This window comes from Haplochromis burtoni, unplaced genomic scaffold (genome assembly GCF_018398535.1).
Source record: "Haplochromis burtoni strain Fernald_Lab_line unplaced genomic scaffold, NCSU_Asbu1 Contig_34, whole genome shotgun sequence".
Taxonomy (NCBI): Eukaryota; Metazoa; Chordata; class Actinopteri; order Cichliformes; family Cichlidae; genus Haplochromis; species Haplochromis burtoni.
The window spans coordinates 481,149-500,826 of record NW_024582395.1 but is presented as its reverse complement, the minus strand read 5'-3'; the positions used below and the strand labels follow the sequence as shown (position 1 = coordinate 500,826).

The following is a 19,678-nucleotide window of genomic DNA, read 5'->3' as shown; positions in this document are numbered from 1 at the left end:
TGTCCTGTTTGCTTTACTTATCTCTTGAACCTGCTGTTTCTGTTGAGTTGTAATTGTTTTAGTAAAGTACTACACATCACTCGTAGCACAGCGCATTACTTAATTACTCGCTAGAGAAAGTGCTTCATGACACTACTGTTTACATCACTTAAGTGTTGGATTCTTCACTGGCTTGGTGTCAGCATGCTGTGCGTGCAGATGCTTGCAAAGAGCAGACGTTGTGTAGAATGCAGCAGAATATAGTCGTTTCTGTCGTGGTCTCAATTAGATTAAAAACAACCAGAACAACTTTGAAGTCATTTATTGGTTCCATTCTCCAGACTGGTTACCTTAAACTGAGATCGACAATAAGTTGACCAACCAAAAGCCGCAAACCTGTTTGTTCAACCCAACATCGAATTGCATTGCATTAGAAAAGTGACTGAAAAGCTGCTTCACATCAGGTCACACACTCTCTCTTCCCTTTGTTCACATACATGTATTCAGCCTGGTGTAAGCCAGACCACCCACTAAGCTTCAGTGCTGTCTGATCAGCAAGGCTCCATGTTTGGACATGACAGTCTATTTTCCTTTTGAAATTATAAACATATGCATACACGCACATAACATACATCATGTATCACTACAAACACCGATAACACGCTAGGTTAATGCAACCTTCCTTCCTTCCTTCCCTTCTTTCTTCTTCTTTGTGTCTGTGACTTTCACCCAGCTGACTTCTCTTTCCTGCCCAGAAATTTGTGGAAATTTGTCAACACTTCTTAGCTTCCGCCCCACCTCACAAACACACAAACACACACACATTGTGCATTTTGGTGTGTACATCCGTCCAGTTGTCCATGAGCGTAAGCGTGAACACATGCGTACCCTTCCACTCCCGATCCTTGTTCGCACTTGTGTTTTCCACTCTGACCACCGGCTTCACCTTGTATATCTTAACGCCGTGAAGGAGTCTTTTGTTATCCTGCTGTGACTATTCCACTGTGTCACCATGGATACAGCAGGCCAACAGCTTTTTAGTCAGTCACCCCAAAATACTGATAAATCCTCAGCATCCCAGTCGCCCCAGTGAATGTTATTACAACACACATTCCTCCCAGGACAGAATTATATCAGCTGTCGTCTCACTTTGCAGTCTCTCCATTGCAAGTGTGTTTGAAGGGGGAAGAGCTGGCACACGAGAGACGCAAACACACTCAAACACGATACACAAATACACAAGACAAAGCTTGGGGGATTTACACAGCAGTGGCATCGCGGCCTTTTGTAGCTGGCTACTGAATTCATTCCACGTCGTCTGCATATCAGATGATGGAACAACTTGTGCGCCTAAATGTAGATACTGCCTTTTGGATAATTTGGTATTATGCGAAATTTGTTTAGTAAAAAATATCTACCAACAAAAAGAAGCGAAGGTTTTTATTAAACGAGTAAGAAACTTGTCTTCTTTATGTTTGTGGTCATTTTTTTTAAATCTATGACTGAATTTGATCAAATGTTGCTTTACCTAATAGCTAATGACTAAATGATAAAGATGACAGCTCATTAAAAGAATGAATTTGATTGTATCTTTAGCTAAGGCTGGCTGTGGCTGTATCTCTTAAGATAGCTGTAGAATTAGCAGTGTCTTGATGGCTTTTTGACTGTAAGTACCTCAGAGTGTGGAAAGCAGGGCTGTAGTAACACAAATGTTTTTGTTCTAAGATGTCCGCTGTTAGGCACACGTTTCAAGCACTTACACTCGGGAGAGTGTAGATAGACAGACTTTTTAAGATCAAGTCTGATCTACAGTTCTGTGTAAGTGCATTGTCTTTGTTTTATTATTTTGTCTTTTTTTTTGTTTTTTATCTTTTTTATCTTTTTTTTTATCTTTTTAAAAAGTGGTTTTGTGCAATAGATCTTTATTATTTTCATTCTTTGTCTTGAAAAACAGATGATTTTTTCCCCATTTGCTTAGTCGAATCTATTAAGAAATGCCACAGTTTCATAGGCATGAAATCATAATTTTGCACTTACAAGGTGATTCTAAAAGGACTATTAGAAACTTGACATATTTCATCCTTAAAAAGCCAGACCGTGTTCTTAAAAAAATCTGAGGAAAATAAATAAATAGATAAATGGAGGAACAAAGAAGAACTGCCAGGTGTGAAAAATGATCTACAGCAGATAAACAGTATCTGAAGATCACATCCTTAAGAAATAGGCAGAAATGCTGCCAAAGGACCTTAGAGGGTCATTCGATCCTTAAGCTGATGCATCTGCTGTTCACTGAAGCCTCATCAGAAATGGTCTCAGTGGAAGGATGGCTGGGAAGAAGCCATCTTTAAAGAAAGGAAGCAGGGAGAAAAGACTGAGATAAATTACATGAGAATTTGATTGAAAATTAGTGGCAACAGGGATTATAGAGTGATGGATACAAATTTTTGGTTCACATTGTTGTCAGTGGAGGTCAGAGAGGTAAGAGGTAAACAGTGAGTGTCTATACCCACCTGTAAAACATGGTGGATGCTCTTTCATGGTTTCAGGCTGTAATTCAGTGAGTGGTGTTGAGGATCTTGTCAAAACTGATGGGATTATGAATACACAAAAGTACTATAAGATTCTGATCTACCGTGTAATGCCAGGAAGAAGGCATCAGTTTAGCAACAGCTTGACTTTTCGGCACTGATCTCAAAGACACTTCCTATGCAGGATAGAAAAACAGATAGTGGAACACTGTCAGTCATGGATTGGCCTCCTCAGAGTCTCAACAATACTAAAGCAGTGCAGGGTCATCTTGACAAAGAGCAGAACAAAAGGCAGCCAGCATCAAAATAAGAGGGCTGATGTCCCTCAACAAGTCTAGGGAACTATTCCTGAAGACTACTCGGTTTCGTTCACCATTACTTGCTCTTATATTATAGCCCATATGGCCCTGGCAATGTGGTAATGTATGCTGATTTATCGCATAGGAACTGACAACAGGACATCCTAACTTCACTGAACTGTTTCAATAACTACAATAGACATATGAGGCGAAGGTAAATTTAAAAAATCCTAATGTGTTTATAAGAAGCAGTTGATTACGATGGTCAGTGCTGACTCGTGTAGATATTCTCTGCTGCAGCTCATTTCATGTGTGAAATCAAAATGCAAATGAAGAGCCATGACTTGTTTCCCCTCTTGTGTTAGTGGGACTTTATTGCTCTGTGCTTTCTTTCCCCACATTTCCACACCAACATTAATCCATGAATAATTCCACACAGTTGCAGAGGAACAGCAGTTGGCATGGATGCTGGAAGGTGGGAGGGAGGCTCAGACAAAGACCTCTCCAAAATCTCTAAGCACCTTTAGGCTGGTAGATGAACAAATGGATTGATAGATGAATAAAGATGAACACACATGCACGACACACATGAGTTATGGCTGGTATGTGCTCCACTCGGGGCCTCTGAGCTCTGCATTGGCAAGTGTTTTTAACAAGCATTAGTCAGCCTTCTGATAACTGCCACTCTATTGTTAGTGAGTTGACAGACTCACAGATAGAGAGACAGACAGCTGGACGGACGTCTCTGATTATCGCCGTCTCTCTTCACCTGGACTCTGGCATTTTATCCTTCATTCCCAGAGTGCTTCAGATATTTCCATTTAGTACTGCGTTCTGTAAACAATAATGCTGAGCCACAGTTAACTAATAGGCTCACAGCCATTTGTCTGAGACTGGCTGCTTTGGAACTGGGACAGTGCATCCACTTGACTTTTACTACTATACAAAACTTTTGTTTACTATAGTTGCAATAACATTTGTCAGTATCGAGACATCTAGTACAGCTTAACGCCTGAGGTGGGGATACTTTGACAATACAGTTTGGAGTCCTGTTTTTTCTCATAACATGTTGCTGTCACCTCCCTTGAACTCTTGTACTCTAATCGAATAATGAAGGAGAGACTGTGGAATTCAGGACAGATAAGCGCTGTTACAGATGCATTAGTCGAAAAGTTTCTTCCTTACGTCAGTCAGCAGGAGATATATTTGATTGGTCCCAATGCAGTGATATCCTGGGATTAAGTTTGAAGAGTCACACACAGAGTTCAGTTATGAACCTTAGCGAGAATGTTATCTGCTGTAAGAGTCAGGAGATTCTTGGAAAGTGCAGCTGTAGTTATAACCTTATGCAACTTTATAGCCAACATCATTAGGAATGTGAGTGCGCTGCATGCATCAAGAGTACAGTTTGAATCATGCGCCAACAAAACACACAGTAACAGTGACATCTAGCGGATGTTTGCCTTTACTGCATCACTAATTACAGGACTGAATGTTTTAACAGAGGTCTGATGATACAAGATTTGTACTTTTGTGTGCTGTAAAGTCACACTGAATTTGTGCATTCAAATGATTTTTGATTTTTTATCCTATCCACTCAAATACATGACCATTTATTTGTCTTTTACTTTTAGCCATTTACTTGTGTTTAAAAAAATATGTTTATATAATTTTTAATATTTAAAAGAGAAAGAGAATAGTAAGTTATTGAAAAAGTAGACAAAAGTCAATTGATAAAAATTAAGAAAATTTTTTTTTGTTTTGTTTCCAGGGTTTGAGGATTATCTTTAATGATGCGTCCCGCCTGGTGTTTCGAATGAGCGGAAGCGGCGGAGGGATGGGGACCACCATCCGCATTTATGCTGAGAGCTTTGAGAGAGACCCGGAGAGACACAACAGAGAGACACAGGTACGCAGATGGGTTTGATGGTGTTTATGTACCTTCTTTTTGTGACATTTGTGCTTATATCAATTACTTCTCACCTTTCAGTGGAAAAATCTTGTCCTAAATCCCTTCAGGAATGGCATCTAGCCAAGGTTGAACATTTGAACCTCTTTGTCTGGCTCTGGGGCCTTTCTGTGTTTTAGTTTCCCTCTGGGTTTAATAAAGGTGCATGTGAGGTTAATTGTCCGAAGACATGGATGAGAGAATGTGTGCTTGTCTCTCTGTGTTTTCCCCTGACTGTGACTGTGACTATCCCAGGGTGTACCCACCTCTTTCCCCATGACAGCTAGGATGGGCTCCACCCAAATCACGATCCAAAGAAAATAGAGGACTGTATAGAAGTACTATCCTTATCTTGAACTATGGTGTGGCCATTTGTTTGCCATTTGTAAATTCTTCCAACATTATTAATTTAGCATTATTATGTCATCTTTAGCCAGTTTTACCACCGCAGGAAAGCTTTGTTGGCACACAGTAGCAGAAATGATGCTTCATAATGAGCTTTTTCAACATATTAAATGCATGATATGTATCTGTGTGATACACAGGAGATATTCTATCATTTGAATGTTTAAAAACTTTAATTATATATATATATACTCCTAAACTACTACTTAAGTCTGTGATTTAGCAAACATAAAATTAAATCGATCGTGGCTCAAGAGTTGGCAGTTTGTCTTGTAATCGGAAGGTTGCCGGTTCGAGCCCTGGCTCCGACAGTCTCGGTCATGGTGTCCTTGGGCAAGACACTTCACCCGTTGCCTGATGGTGGTCACAGGGCCCGGTGGCGCCACTGTCCCGCAGCCTCGCCTCTGTCAGTGCGCCCCAGGGTGGCTGTGGCAACAATGTAGCTAGCTTGAATGCGTGTGTGAATGGGTGGATAACTGAATGTGTAAAGCGCTTTTGTGGTCCTTCGGGACTAGTAAAGCGCTATACAAATACAGGCCATTTACCATTTAAATAAAGTGCAAACTTATGTATGCAAGTAAGCATAATAACATAGATTAAATATATGCACAAGATGAATGGAGTAATATACAGTCATTGTTAGTACAGAAATAAAATAACCAATAACCACAGCCTCTGTTTTATCCCAATTTTATCCCAATTTGGGATAAAACATAGAGGCTGTGAAATTCATCTTATTTCCATTTGACATCATGTCTTTAAGCAACAAAGACTTGGATGCGGGAAGTAGATGACTTCCAGGAGGAGGAGGAGGAAATTTAACAGGGATGTAAAGGAAAAATATTTGTGCTGCAGAGAGGAACAAGTGGAACCCCAAAAATAGGAATGAAAAGAGTCCATATTTATCTGGGTCCCTTAAAACCTTTAACATAATTATGAAGCAGTCGTTCCAAAACTTGTGACGTTTATAGCAGAAATAAAACATATGGCTCAGATTGCAAGAGGAATAATGTTGGAATATGTTATCTAGAAGTTGAGAAACAGACTCTATTTAATATCTTAAACCTAGCACAGGGTGTACCATTGATCAGTCAGCCTGATTACAAGCGCCTGCTCCCAGGCAGTTTTGTTTTTGAGTATTCAGGGCCGCGACTTTTAATTGAGTCTAAAGGCCAGAAGACGGTTCGACGGCTGTTCAGCAGGGAACAGGGGAAAACACTCCTGCTGCAGTTTATTTACTAATTGTTTACATGTTACTTCTGACATACTGTAATTCACTACATATTAGCAGAGTAAATACTCTGTAGTGATACAATGTCTAAGGGTTTCATCACTTGTTGTCTTGAGCTCACGTCTTCAGACAATAATTGATGAAGTATGGTTAAATTTTGATCCGAGGTTTATGTCAGGCTGAGCAGTTAAAAAAAAGAGGATACAGCATGTACTGTGGTTGTATTGTGATTATGTATTATAACTTTCATTCAAACTGTTAGATGACTGGCCTGTAGACTTTGGAGTGTTTAACAATGAAAGCTTGTTGTGTGGCTATGGATGTTTGGGATAGGTAGTGTACTTTAAACACTCCCGGGAGTTATAAAGATGCCTTCGCAATTTAGATTGGTGTGTGCTGTGTGTCTGTCTGTGTGTGTGTCTGTGTGTGTGTGTGTGTGTCTGTGTGTGTGTGTCTGTGTGTGTGTGTGTCTGTGTGTGTGTGTGTGTACGTTGATTTAACGACATTTCAATTCTGACTTTGCCACATAAAAAAGCAAAGAAAAGCAACAAAGTGTGTATTTGAGAATTACTTTTTAGTCTTTTATTATTAAAATGCAGGTGCGGTAATTCAAAACGTATAGGGCAGCATGAAGTTATGTCCCAATGTTACATCCCCCTTTTTATTCATGAAAATAGAAAATCCTCCTCGCTAAACTGCTGTTACGATAAGCATACCTGAACTGTGATTTAGCTGCTGTTTTTATTCAGCCAATAAAAATGTGTTATTTGTGGCATTACACTGAACCCTCGGATTATCCATCATTAGATCATAAATTCAGCATCTAATCATTCTGGCCCTTACCCAGCGCGCATGAATTATCAGAGACGACATACATGATTGCACGCCATGCTTACTCAGCTAGATTAGAGGGACAGATTTTATGTACAAGATTCTCAGCCAAGCTAAAAAAAAAAAGCCACATGTTTGTGTGCAGCCTTAGTAAAATCTGTGCTTTCAGTGTAATACATGTTTTTTTGCATGTAGCAGTTTTGGGATGAGAATATCATACAATGTAGAGTGTTGTGGAAAAGTCTTGAGATCACCAGAAAATGGTAAATAGATTTAGTGATGTACTTGTAATTTCTTCAGGAATAGTTCTCCAGGCATCTTGAAGGACACTTTAAACTCTCTTTTGGATGTTGGCTGGTTTTTCTTTTGTTCTTTGTCAATAATATTGAAGTTCAGGGGAAGGGGAGGCCAGTCCATGACTGATTGTGTTTTACTGTGTGTTTATCTATCCACATATGTTTTTACCGGACTGGGAGTATATGTCAGATCAATGTCATGCTGAAAAATGCATTTGTTGTCTATCAGTTGCTTTCCACATGGTACTATGTGATAGATTAAAATCTTTCTGTACTTTCCTGCATTTATAATTCCATGCATTTTGACAAGATCTGGCTGAAATTCAGTGCGTAATTTGGCATACCTCAGCCTTTTCTCCCTGTTTCCCTTCCTTCACAATGGCTTCTTGACAGCCACTCTTCCACTGAGACCATTTCTGATGAGGGTTCAGTGAGCAGTAGATGGATCAGCTGAAGGCTCAGATGCATCTCTCAGGTCCTTGCTGGATTTTTGTAAAGACAAGGTTTGGCTACTTTCAACCAAAATATAAAGAAATGAGGGGTGTCTCAAGACTTTTGCACGGCCCTGTACATGTCTGCTGTTTTCCATCACACAATACTGTTCAAGGTTCTTTATTTGTCACATGCATAGTATAGTATAACACAGTAATGTAGCCTGACACGCTCCTCGACATGTGCAAAAATGTTGGGGGGGGGTAGAGGAAGAACAAATATATATATATATATATATATACATGGGTGAATGTGCAGTAGTAGCAGCAAGCAGGTGAATTCTGTACATTAATATGAATAGACATCTGACTATTTTACAGGATAGACAATATAAACATATTTAAAATTAAAGGAATTGAAATGTACATTGTGCCTTGGTTTAGTGTCTGGAAGAGTCCTGTCTCAGTCAATTATAGATGATGTGAGAGGGCGGGTGTGTGTGTTTAGGGCACGGATGGCTTGGGGATAGAAGCTCCTCTTGAGTCTCTCTGTCCTTGCCCGGAAGATGCGGAACCTTCTACCAGATTGCAGAAGTTGGAACAGTTTGTTGCCAGGATGGGACGGGTCCTTCAGTATCTGCGCTGCTCTAGTCCGGCATCTCCTGGTGTAGGTGTCCTGAAGCGGGGGGAGAGCAATCCTGCAGCAGCGTTCTGCTGTACGGATCACTCTCTGGAGAGCTTTTTGGTCCTTCACACAGCTGTTCCCAAACCACGATGTCATGTTCTGTGTGAGGATGCTCTCCACAGCGCCTGTATAGAAAATCCTGAGGATCTTTGGAGAGACCCTGAACTTCCTCAGTTGTCGTAGGTGATACAGGCGCTGCCTAGCCTTTTTGGTCTGGACCTGAATGTGGGCAGCCCATGTCAGGTCTGAGGAGATGTGGACACCAAGATACTTGAAGGACTGCACCCTCTCCACTGGAGCTCCATTGATGATAATGGGCTTGTAGTCTCTGTGCTGACCCCTTCTGAAGTCCACCACCAGCTCCTTGGTCTTGCTGACGTTCAGCTGGAGGTGGTTGTCCTGGCACCACGATGCCAGATTCTTCACTTCATCCATGTAGGCCGCCTCATCGTTGTTGGAGATGGCACCCAACACCACTGTGTCGTCAGCAAACTTCACAATGGTGTTGGAGCCATGGGTGGCCACACAGTCTGAAGTGTAGAGGGAGTAGAGCAGTGGCGAGAGGACACATCCCTGAGGTGCTCCTGTGTTGATGGTGATGCTGTTAGAGACGCATCTACCCACCCTCACCACCTGAGTTCTGCCAGTGAGGAAGTCCAACACCCATGCACACAGACGGCTGTTAAGTCCCAGATCCCTAGCTTTGTGAACAGTCTGCAGGGCACTATTGTGTTAAACGCTGAACTGTAATCAACAAACAGCATTCGCACATAGTTACCCTGTTTCTTGTCCACGTGGCTGAGAGTGGTGTGTAGGACGTGGGCGATGGCATCCTCTGTGGATCTGTTGGATCTGTAGGCGAACTGCAGCGGATCTGTGGTGTCTGGGATGGGGGTGGAGATGATGTTCTTCAGCAGCCTCTCAAACACCTTCATTACTACTGCTGTGCAGTAAAGGGTTCAAATTAACACTGACCCAACAGCAAACCTGTTAGTCATAATGTCAAGTTTGTGGGATGTTGTCATTATTTGTTGTCTCATGCTCACTTTGTATGCATTTTCTAAATGTAAAAATAAAAAAGAACCAGTTGAATAACCAAGTTAAAGCTCCTATAAAATCCCCTTAATGCGGATGCTGAAACAGTTTTAAAGGTCTAGACTTACGTAAGTCTAACTTGGTTATCTGCTCTGGAATCTGTTAACACGTGATGTCTATAAGTATAATGTGCCAACCTCGCACAGAAAAACTGACCAAAAAGCTCACGAAATTCTCAAGAACTCGACAGTAACTTAGTGTGAATGTGAAAGATTTAAAGGTCTGATTGAGTTTCGAAGCTCTGCCTTCAGCTCTCTTTGCTTTGTCTTTAGGTGGTGCTGGGTCCTCTCATTGCCATTGCCCTGAAGATCTCTAACATTCACGAGAGGACAGGACGCCGTGGCCCAAATGTAATCACATGAGCAAGTGAAAAAAACAAACCAACCAAAAAACACTCACACTCATATGCAAACACATGAAAAATATCCTCAAAGCACCCTTTCCTGTTACTTTCTTGGTTTCATCTTTAAAATATCTCTGTAGTTTCAGCCTCATTTTTCATTTCTTTTTTGACTCAGATGTTTATCGCTGACATTTGTCTCTCAAAAATAAAGTTAAAGTCGCATACAGTGTTCTCTGTTCTTTATTGACGACTACCATTTAGTGGATAAACGTGGCAGGCGTAATTATTGTTGTGGATAAATAATGAAAAAGGTCGACAACGAAAAGATTATGAGCGTGCAAACTCACATTTCAGATTGCTCGAACCTATCACAGCATGTTTTCAACTATTTGACCTTTTAAAAATCTGAACACTTTAGTTAACCTTCTGTTTAAACTTTAAAACAAAATTAAATATTAATTTGCATGTATGAGTTGAAATTTGCATCATATTTGCCTAAACCGAGGCTAGTACTGCACCATAATACATACAGTATAAAGGTATACTGTGGTATAAATATGTGTTAACTTTATTAAAGCCATAAAATGAAAACATATTTCTTCTATGAATACTTGATAAGTAACCACAGTCATATTTCAAACCTACATAAGTTAAAAAGAAAAATGTACTTTTAGCTTTTAGAGTTTTAGCTTTTATTCTTTAATTTAGGATTTGAAAATGCTGTATGATCATGTTTGAATTCACTATTTCTTTTTTTTTTTAATCCAAATAAAATATTTGTGTGTAATTCTTGTCCTTTTCATTTAGTCAGATGGCTTTAAGGACAAAAAGAAAAAAACAGACTTAGTGAAATATGTTGCCCTTGGGTGTTTTGTTGTGCTGACACCATATATCAGGAGGTGTATGAATGCACGCTCTTTCGAGGAAAGAGCGTGCTTTTAAGCATAAAGTGTGTTGAAGTTGTTGTGTTGAGACAAAAAAATGAAGAAGGCTGATCTTTATATGGCCTGAATGAGACACGCAGAACTCATAAACAGCCTGATTGCTGTCTTTATCAGTTGAGGATATGCCAGTGGATATCCGTAAGGATGTGTTCACTCAGCCAGCCAGACATTACCAGCCAGCCATAGCAGGTTATTGCCCCATACAACAGTTTTATAGCATCAGGTGTTATTTCTTAAGCTGGACGGGGATAGGGGGCACTTTATCAACTTTAGACAAGTTGCTAAAAACACAATTTAGTTAAAATTGTTTAAGCTTTAGCATATTATAGCCAAAAGCATGATTAGAAAAAAAAAATACCATCAAAAAATACCACCAATAGTGTAATTTAAAAAATGGCAGCAACCACTCTTTTCCTCTTTATATTGTGTATAAAAATGGGTTAGCTGCAATGCTGCTGTTTGTGCTCGACCGGCCTTTTTATTGGGATGAAGTGCGCCGTCAGGTGTAGTCTTCATGTGTTGAAATACTTTATTAGGACATCTTATAGTGTCATACACAGAAAGCATTTGCACATTCAGCAAAGGCAGAAAACATGTAACAGTCAGACAGTATTTTCAGTCACAGTATATTGTTAGGTCACACTAGTTACATAGTTACAAGTCACATTAATGTATTCAAAAGATCAGACAATAATTTACAGTGCTAAATAATAATTTGTTAGGTCACCTGTCATATAAACAAAAATATTTCAAAAAAACTTGTTTAAAACTAAAAATGATAGTTTTATTTATTAGGCAGGTCTTCAACTTTGAGCTGGCACGCTGGACTTCTCTGAGAAGCCCAAAATATTTTTTTATTCAGAAATACAAGAAAAAGAACTGTAATTTGGCATCTTAATTTAAAAAAAAGTTCTTTAATATTTAATTTTTTGTAAAAGAGCAAATTTTACAATTTATGGATAACAGCAAAAATGAATTTCAAAATTAAAAATACAACTTTGATTAAAGTGCGTGCACACACTGGTAGATTAACTTGCAGAAACATAAAAAAAGGTCTGGGTAATTACAAACGCTATTCATTAAGGAAGCTGTGGCATAAACCTTACATTGGGTAATGGCATAGTAAATTTGTTAAAGACTGCAAATTAAAAACCACTCATCAATGCACTCTCCATTTTTTGTCCATCTCTGCAAGATGATCTTGCAATCAGCAGATTAGATCACTTCATCCATTTTTTTTAAAAAAGACAGCAAAAAGTGGATGAAAGACTTTGTAAAGACTTTAAATTAATGCATCTTATAAGAAATTCATATGAAATGCAAAAGTTTTGTAGTGTAAAAAGTGTAAAAGTAGCCAAGTTGTTCAGTGTTTCATCTACACGTTCCAATACTGTTAACTGAAAAGAGGTTTTCAGAATTTCTGTGAATAGCCCAGCTGAATAAAGGTTAAATAAGAACTTCTGATTAACAAACAGCAAATATTCATATAAATTATGGTGGACTGAGATTCAGAGGTAATTGATAACTGAATGTTATTCTGTTTGCAATAGGCAGGGCATTTGTTACTGTAGTGTAAATATTGTTAGAAATGTAATAAAGACATTTTATTTCCATGAACAAACAGACGATAAAGACAGTGAGCTTACCTGTTTGCTATGCAGAGTAAAGCTGATTCAACTCTGACAATATATCAGGCTTCAAAGATTAACCTTTAAAAACTAGTTTATGCATTTTCTAATGCATAAATCATCCAACACAGCAGTGGTTGAATGAAGTGCAGATAAAAGTAAGTTCTCCTTGTTAAATGAAACCTCGTCCACCTGGAGTAATACAACCATGCTTATTGGTCACACCAAATAATTTTTGCAGCTTAAAACTGAGGCTCATTCTGGCCGTACCCGTGTAAAGACCCTCAGGCCTGTTAGACGACGGATGACAGACACTAGGTTGTAGATTCATGGCAGAAAGATGATGTCCGCACATCTCTGCTGTCCATCTTTTGGCACTTGAGCGATCCAGTGACATAAAAACATTTCCAGTTGTTCTGGAACTTTCTCACTCAGCTTGGTGTGGAAGTCATTCACTTCTGCAATCTGCATTCCCTTTTTTCTCTCAACCAGTCAGGCAAAAACTGTTCTTCCCTCAGTGTCCAGACAAGCGCTCCCTCAGCTCCTCTGCATCCATATGTCCCTGCTGAATACTTTCAACTTCACTGTATGGTGGAGGTTGCTCCCAGCTAAACCTGCAGTCTGGGGCCTCTGGGCTGTCCTGGCTGTACAACGGAGGAGCCAGGCTCATCAGCATGTCTGTGCTATCGACTATGACCATAAACTCAGGAGACGCATCAGGGCAGACTTGACTTTCTTGGGAATCTTCATATGAAGGAGGAAAAGAGCTCAGTCTGTAAGGATAGATAGATAGATAGATAGATAGATAGATAGATAGATAGATAGATAGATAGATAGATAGATAGATAGATAGATAGATAGATAGATGGTGTATTGTTTCATATATACAAACTGAGAATTGAGATATTTAATATAGGGGCTAATGTTATATGTACAATCATATGTACAATTTCTACTCAAAGAATTTTTATGGTACACAAACATTTTTTTCTGCATTTGTTTTTTGCATTGAATGCACACCTCTTACGAAAACACAGATTTACCTTTCAATAGTGAAGACCTGGATGTGTCGCTCGCGTCCAATTCTCTCGGTCTTTATGCCTGAGCAGAGGCCCCAGCAGACCCCAATGACCATAGCCAGGAGGCCACAGCCAATCATGATATACACAAAAATGACCCTCAGAGCCTTCTCATGCACGTTCTCCTGGGACACCAGGTAGATCCCGGTACACATCAACACAAGTCCCACAGAAGGCAGAAGAAAACAGAATAAGGACAACAACTGCTTCTTCACATTCATGGTCACTTGTTGCATTTTACTGCAGTCCTCTTTGTCTATTCTGTCCTGTGATTGAAAGACGCTCTTTCACAAGTAGCAATGAAGTATCTCTTCGGTACCTTTCAGGATGACATGAGTGTAGCCTTGCCAGTAGTAGAAAAATCCTGACTACGTACTGAACTGTAGCAGAGACTGTCAGCCTGCTAAAGTTGCCCTGCCTCTTCAGACATACGGGGAAGGGCCTGCCCTCCTCTCGATTGTATATTAACACAGTATTATTCTAAGGTCAGAAGAATTAGAGCGATACTGCAAGGCAGACACACAGCCAGAGGATCGTCTTTTAGCTGAGCTCTGAAAAGACAACAACCAAAGCTTATTAGACAGGTATCAGCAGCGCATGTAGACAGGCTTGATTGGAGGAGAAGATGAAGACTCAGTGGTTACCTATTATGTAAAAATCTGAGTCACGAAGATGTGTAATGGTATAAACAAAAAAGAAAATGAAAAGCTACTTTTGTTCTTCTGAAACACCTGATAAAATAGTCCCAGCAAAATATCACAAAATAAAAGGAAGTCAAAGACAACAACAACCCTGTTTCTGAAACATTTTAAGGCTTTATAAGCTTAAGAAGGTTGTAAACCACTGATTTTCACTAGAACATAATGCATGTGCACACTTAGCAAACGTTCTAAAAAAATATGATATATAAATACAAGTTAATTCTTCATAATTATCACATAATTATTGACTAACTAAGAGGTAGTGGATACAGCAGTTATTTCCTGATCCCTTTACATAGTCTACAAGTAAAAATACACACAAAAAAGAACAGTACTCCTTCATATATTCTGCCTTTCTAAGTGCAGTGGCAGTTTTAAGTACCATTCTTAAGTTTATACCCCGCATGCATAGCATCAAGGACATTATTTAAAATGCCTGAAACACAAATACTGCTTAACTTTAAATGTTTTGGCTTAGTAAATATAGTTTTTTGTTTTTAAAAAATTACTATTTAACCTGCTCAATATTGGAGCCAAAAAATACTGGATACAGGCCAGTAGTTTAAGTGTTCTTTTTTGTTTTACTGTTTTGAACAATTGTAACAGTGGAATGAAACTGAAGAAAAAAAGCTGTCTTTTAATAAAAAATAAAGGTGGTTATAAAACCGACTCCATTTCGCGAAGCTGATTTGTTTTACACACACATTGTCATGGTCCTGGGTCAAGCGACCCAGTATTTGAGTTCCATGTATCTTCTGTATTCATTTGCACCTAGCTTAGTTCACCTAGTTAATTTCTAGACTGCAGTTTAGTTTTGTTCCTTAGTTGTTTCTGTTGTCTTCCGTCTCCCCGGTTCATGTGTCATGTCTAATCTCCATGTTTTCTGTTTTCCTTTGAAAGTCTGTATTCACTGTCAGTGTATTCAGTTTCACTCCTCCTGTCCTGTCGTTAGGTTCATGTGTGTCAGCTGTGCTCCCATGTGTGGCCACTTCCCCTGATCATCCCTCATGTGTATTTAGACTCTGTGTTTCATACAGTCTGTGTCGTGTCGTCTGTGTTCTCACCTCCATGTTTTCCCGGTCAGTCTTTACAGCGAACATCATAGTCTCTGAGTTTCCTTAGTTTGTCACAGTAGTAGTTTTCCCAGTTTAGTTATAGCCTAGCCACGCTATCCTTGCTTTGTTTGTACACCTTGTCTCCAGCCATAATAAAGGCTCGCTTTCTGTTAAGTTCACTCCCGTCTACTCACTTGTGTACGCACCTGGGTCCATTACACACATTTCCGCACGATCTGCCTCCGCAGATCTTGACACACATAAAAATAAAAAAGGTAATTTTCCAATAAACCTCCAGACCTGTTTTGCTTAACTGGAGAACTGATTCACATACTGAATATTCGTCACTCATGCGTCCGTGCTTGTTTCATGTCACTCAATACGTATTCATCTTTTATGTTTTTCCTCTCGTACCTCTTAAATCTGCTACTGGATAGATTGTATCCTTGAATTCTCTGTGTGTACTTTGGCCTTGTTGCTGACAACATCCTATAATGTTTAAGCCTATTATAAGAAAATGAAAGTATTAATTCACATTCTGTCACATAAAGAGGAATAACAAACTCTGTCTATCTTTACAGTTTCTACTGACGCAAAGGCTTCTTTCTCTGAAAACAAAAATCTGTTCAAATTTGTGCAAATGCTTACATCCACAGCAGCTTTGCATGTTTTAAATGTGCAAAAATTTCAGAGGTAAGAGGTAAAGAGAGTTTAATGTTTTGTTATGTGACATTCATGGCTGCCTCTCCTTTCTGTTTGTCCCTTAGCATTGCACTTTGCCCTTGTTTATTTGTCATCATCATCATAAGTCACCTATTTATAAAAGGCATATGAGCTACTCTTGAATGATATTATGAATGAGAGCTGTCCACCCCCCTTCTAATTCTTATGAACGCAGCAGTCATCAGATTTCTTATTTACACTTTCAGAGTGTAATGGTTTTATGGACCTTATCAGAGCGTCTTATCAGTGTGGCGTTAACTCCCTCAGTTTAATGTGAATCTAGAGCAGGGGTGGGCAATCTCAGTCCACGAGGGCCGGTGTCCCTGCAGGTTTTAGATGTGTCCTCGAACCAACACAGCTGATTTAAATGGCTAAATTAGCTCCTGAACATGTCCTGAAGTTCTCCAGAGGCCTCGTAAAGAACTAATCATGTGATTCAGGTGTGTTGACCCAAGGTGAGATCTAAAACCTGCAGGGACACCGGCCCTCGTGGACTGAGATTGCCCACCCCTGATCTAGAGCTTGCACCACAGCCATGTTTTTGCAACAACTTGTTTGTATGTGACGATCGTGTCATGTATCAGCTTGTTAGTATGCTGGAATTAGAAAGTGATTAGCATGCACAGTGACTCCTATGAATCAGTAACAGGAATTCAGAATCCTGACACAGGGCCCGGCGCCCTGTGAGATTTCAAACTGAGGTATTTTTAGCAGCACAGAAACTTTACTCTGACCACTTTGGCTGAATTTGGAGATGATGACTAAAAAAAAATAATGAGTGTTTACCTCTTACACTATTGCAAATTGGCATGACCGATAGTATGAATAGGCTGACCTGCAAGAAATAAATGACACGCAATTTGCCGCCTGTACATAGCAGACAGCCGGGAAATAATCAGGAACAAGTGCTGCTGTGTGTAATTTTCATCTGGGAATGCACCATTGCCCATGGGGATTTCAGTGTCTGTGCCATTACAACAGCTTGACTGTAGGTGAGAAATAATATCTCAGTGTACCTCCAACTTTCTTCTTCTCTGTGTGTACAGTGACATGAAAAGGTATTTGCTCTCTTTCTGATTTCCTAGTTAGTTTTTTTCCCCTATTCCTCACATTTAGAAAAAATAACCCGAGTAAATACATTACACAGTTTTTAAATGATGATTTCATTTATTATGGAAAAAACAATGCTCACCACCATGGGAAAACTGATCATGCTAACCATGACAGCAAGAACTGCAATCAAGTGTTTGTGATAACTGGCAATGAGTCTTTCAGGTCACTGTGGAGGATGTTTTGGCCCACTCTTCTTTGCAGAATTGTTTTAATTCAGCCACATTGGAGGGTTTTCAAGCACGAATGTCCGATCTGGGTTTCAGATCATTGTCCATTGGTCTTTCAGGATTTTCTGGTAGGGAGCAGAATTCATGGTTCCATCAACTATAGAAAGTCATCCTCAAGCAGCAAAGCAGGCTCAGTCCGTCACACTACCCCCACCATGTTTTCTACTGTTGGCATGATGTTGTTTTCATGAAACGCTGTGTTAGTTTAACGTCAGATGTAACGGGACTCAAACCTTCCAAACAGTTAAGCTTTTGTCTCGTCAGTCCACAATACGTTTTTCTAAAGTCTTCCCCTTAATAAAATAGATCACCATTTAAAAGCTGCATTTTGTATTTATTTAAAACTAAAAAATCAGGCAGGGGGCAAATGCTTTTTCACAGCACAATAACACCAACACAGCGTAACAGCTGTTTCGTTGCGTTAACTGATTAGCTGATATTATCTGTTGTCATATTATGGCGGTTCCATGGTAACTACAGTAGCTTTTCACACATTCAGTTATCATTGATCCCTGTACCATTAACTTACAGTCGTATACGCAGCTATCTCTCTCACATGACTGTAAACATTCAGTTCACCCACATTTAAAGAAAGCCTACAGTACTTATCATTTATAATATACTTTCAGAACAGTAATTGAATGAAGGTTAATCCTAAAACAAAATTTATTCAGAAGACCTTTAGTAGTCATTTGTGGAGCTGCAACAAAATTCCTCAAAAAGATAATCTTTTTGATGCAGCAGGAGTATAGGTGGAGAGGACGGACACTGATGTGATATTATTTGATCTGATGACTTCAAAGGTCAAGGGAACTAAGTTATATCATTTTCATACTTATCAGGAAATTCAGTGATCCTTTCCAACCCTATACTGAAGCCTCTGTTTTTGTTGTTTCTTCCCTCCTCACCTTTTTGGTCACATACTAGAATTCCCACTGTTGATATTTTCCTTCAGTGCTCTCTTTTCTCTTTTTCTGCACTCTGATGCAGTTAAATGCATGTTTCTCATTTTAGCAGAGTGGTGGTATAACGAAGAACTGAACTGAGTAGTAAAGTTTGTCAAATACAGAGTAAATAAATCTAGTTACATTTCATCACATCAAGAGATTTTAGATATGCAAATATCTGATAAACCTCTCTCTCACACACACAGACACACACACACACACACACAAGCACACACACCTTCTTTTAGATCTCATTATTGAGTGATAATAATAGACAGCGAGACAGAGAGCCATTAGTTGTGAGGGAAGGACTGAAGGGCTGGTTATTAATCAGATGGACTCTGATGAGGACCTGCCATCCCCTGTCATTAATCAGGGTCACGCTGCACACTCAGCAGTACACAACTGCGCTTTTTATACAGTTATTTGCTCAATCAATAATGTTATTATCAATAATAAGACTGTTTTGATGACCCTCTTGAAATACAAGAGGGTAGTTTATGCATACACAAAAAAAGGTGTGTACGAGATTGACAGTTTGTTGTATACCAGTACCACAACAAGCCCACTGGGGGCACTGCTGTATTATTCTCTATTACCAGAGCCTGTGGCTACAGAGTGAAAGCCCCGCAGCTCTGCTTGGTAATCTCAGGATAAAGAAAGGTTTGAAATAAATACATAAAAAAAATCCCTTTCATCTACAAAAACAAATCTGATGGGTTCGTCATGTGGAGCAAGTGTATGTCTTATTCCTTTAGTCACATATGTAACTTTAATATGACCCAGCTTGAAGCAGGATGAAGGCTCCAGCCTGCCTGTTTTCAATAACCATGTTGATGCTCTATCACACTGGGGATTGTGGCTAAGTTTCTTTGCTATTTTGTCACAGATTATAAATCTCAGCGCAAAGTTAACATCTTTACACTGTGAAACCATGCACTTCACTCTTTAGGGATGATGTAATTTTATCCTGTAGAAGATGCACGAAAGGAAAAAGTGAGCTAAAAAGCTTCTTCTTAAGAAAATAGGACAAAAAGTGGGGGAAAAGGGGGAAGCAAAAAAAGGGAGGAAGGGAGGAGAGGACGGTTTGAAGCTTTTTAAGTGACTCTTTTGCTTCTCTTTTAATGTCGGTCCTCAGCTGTTACACTGTGCTCTTAACCTGTAGTGTTTCACTGCTCTTTCCTGGAGTA

The 19,678-nt window shown here is 39.5% G+C and overlaps 1 protein-coding gene across 1 annotated transcript in view; it reads left to right on the top strand.

Annotated features, from left to right (window-relative positions):
* pgm5 (phosphoglucomutase 5) overlaps window positions 1–10,295 on the top strand; it is a 29,739-nt gene extending 19,444 nt beyond the window's left edge. The window contains exons 10-11 of the mRNA XM_005918970.3: window positions 4,578–4,715; window positions 10,001–10,295. Coding sequence (XP_005919032.1) covers window positions 4,578–4,715; window positions 10,001–10,090 — 228 coding nt within the window. The 3' untranslated portion in view covers window positions 10,091–10,295. The remainder of the gene's footprint in view (window positions 1–4,577; window positions 4,716–10,000) is intronic.
* The last annotated feature ends 9,383 nt before the right edge of the window (window positions 10,296–19,678 follow it).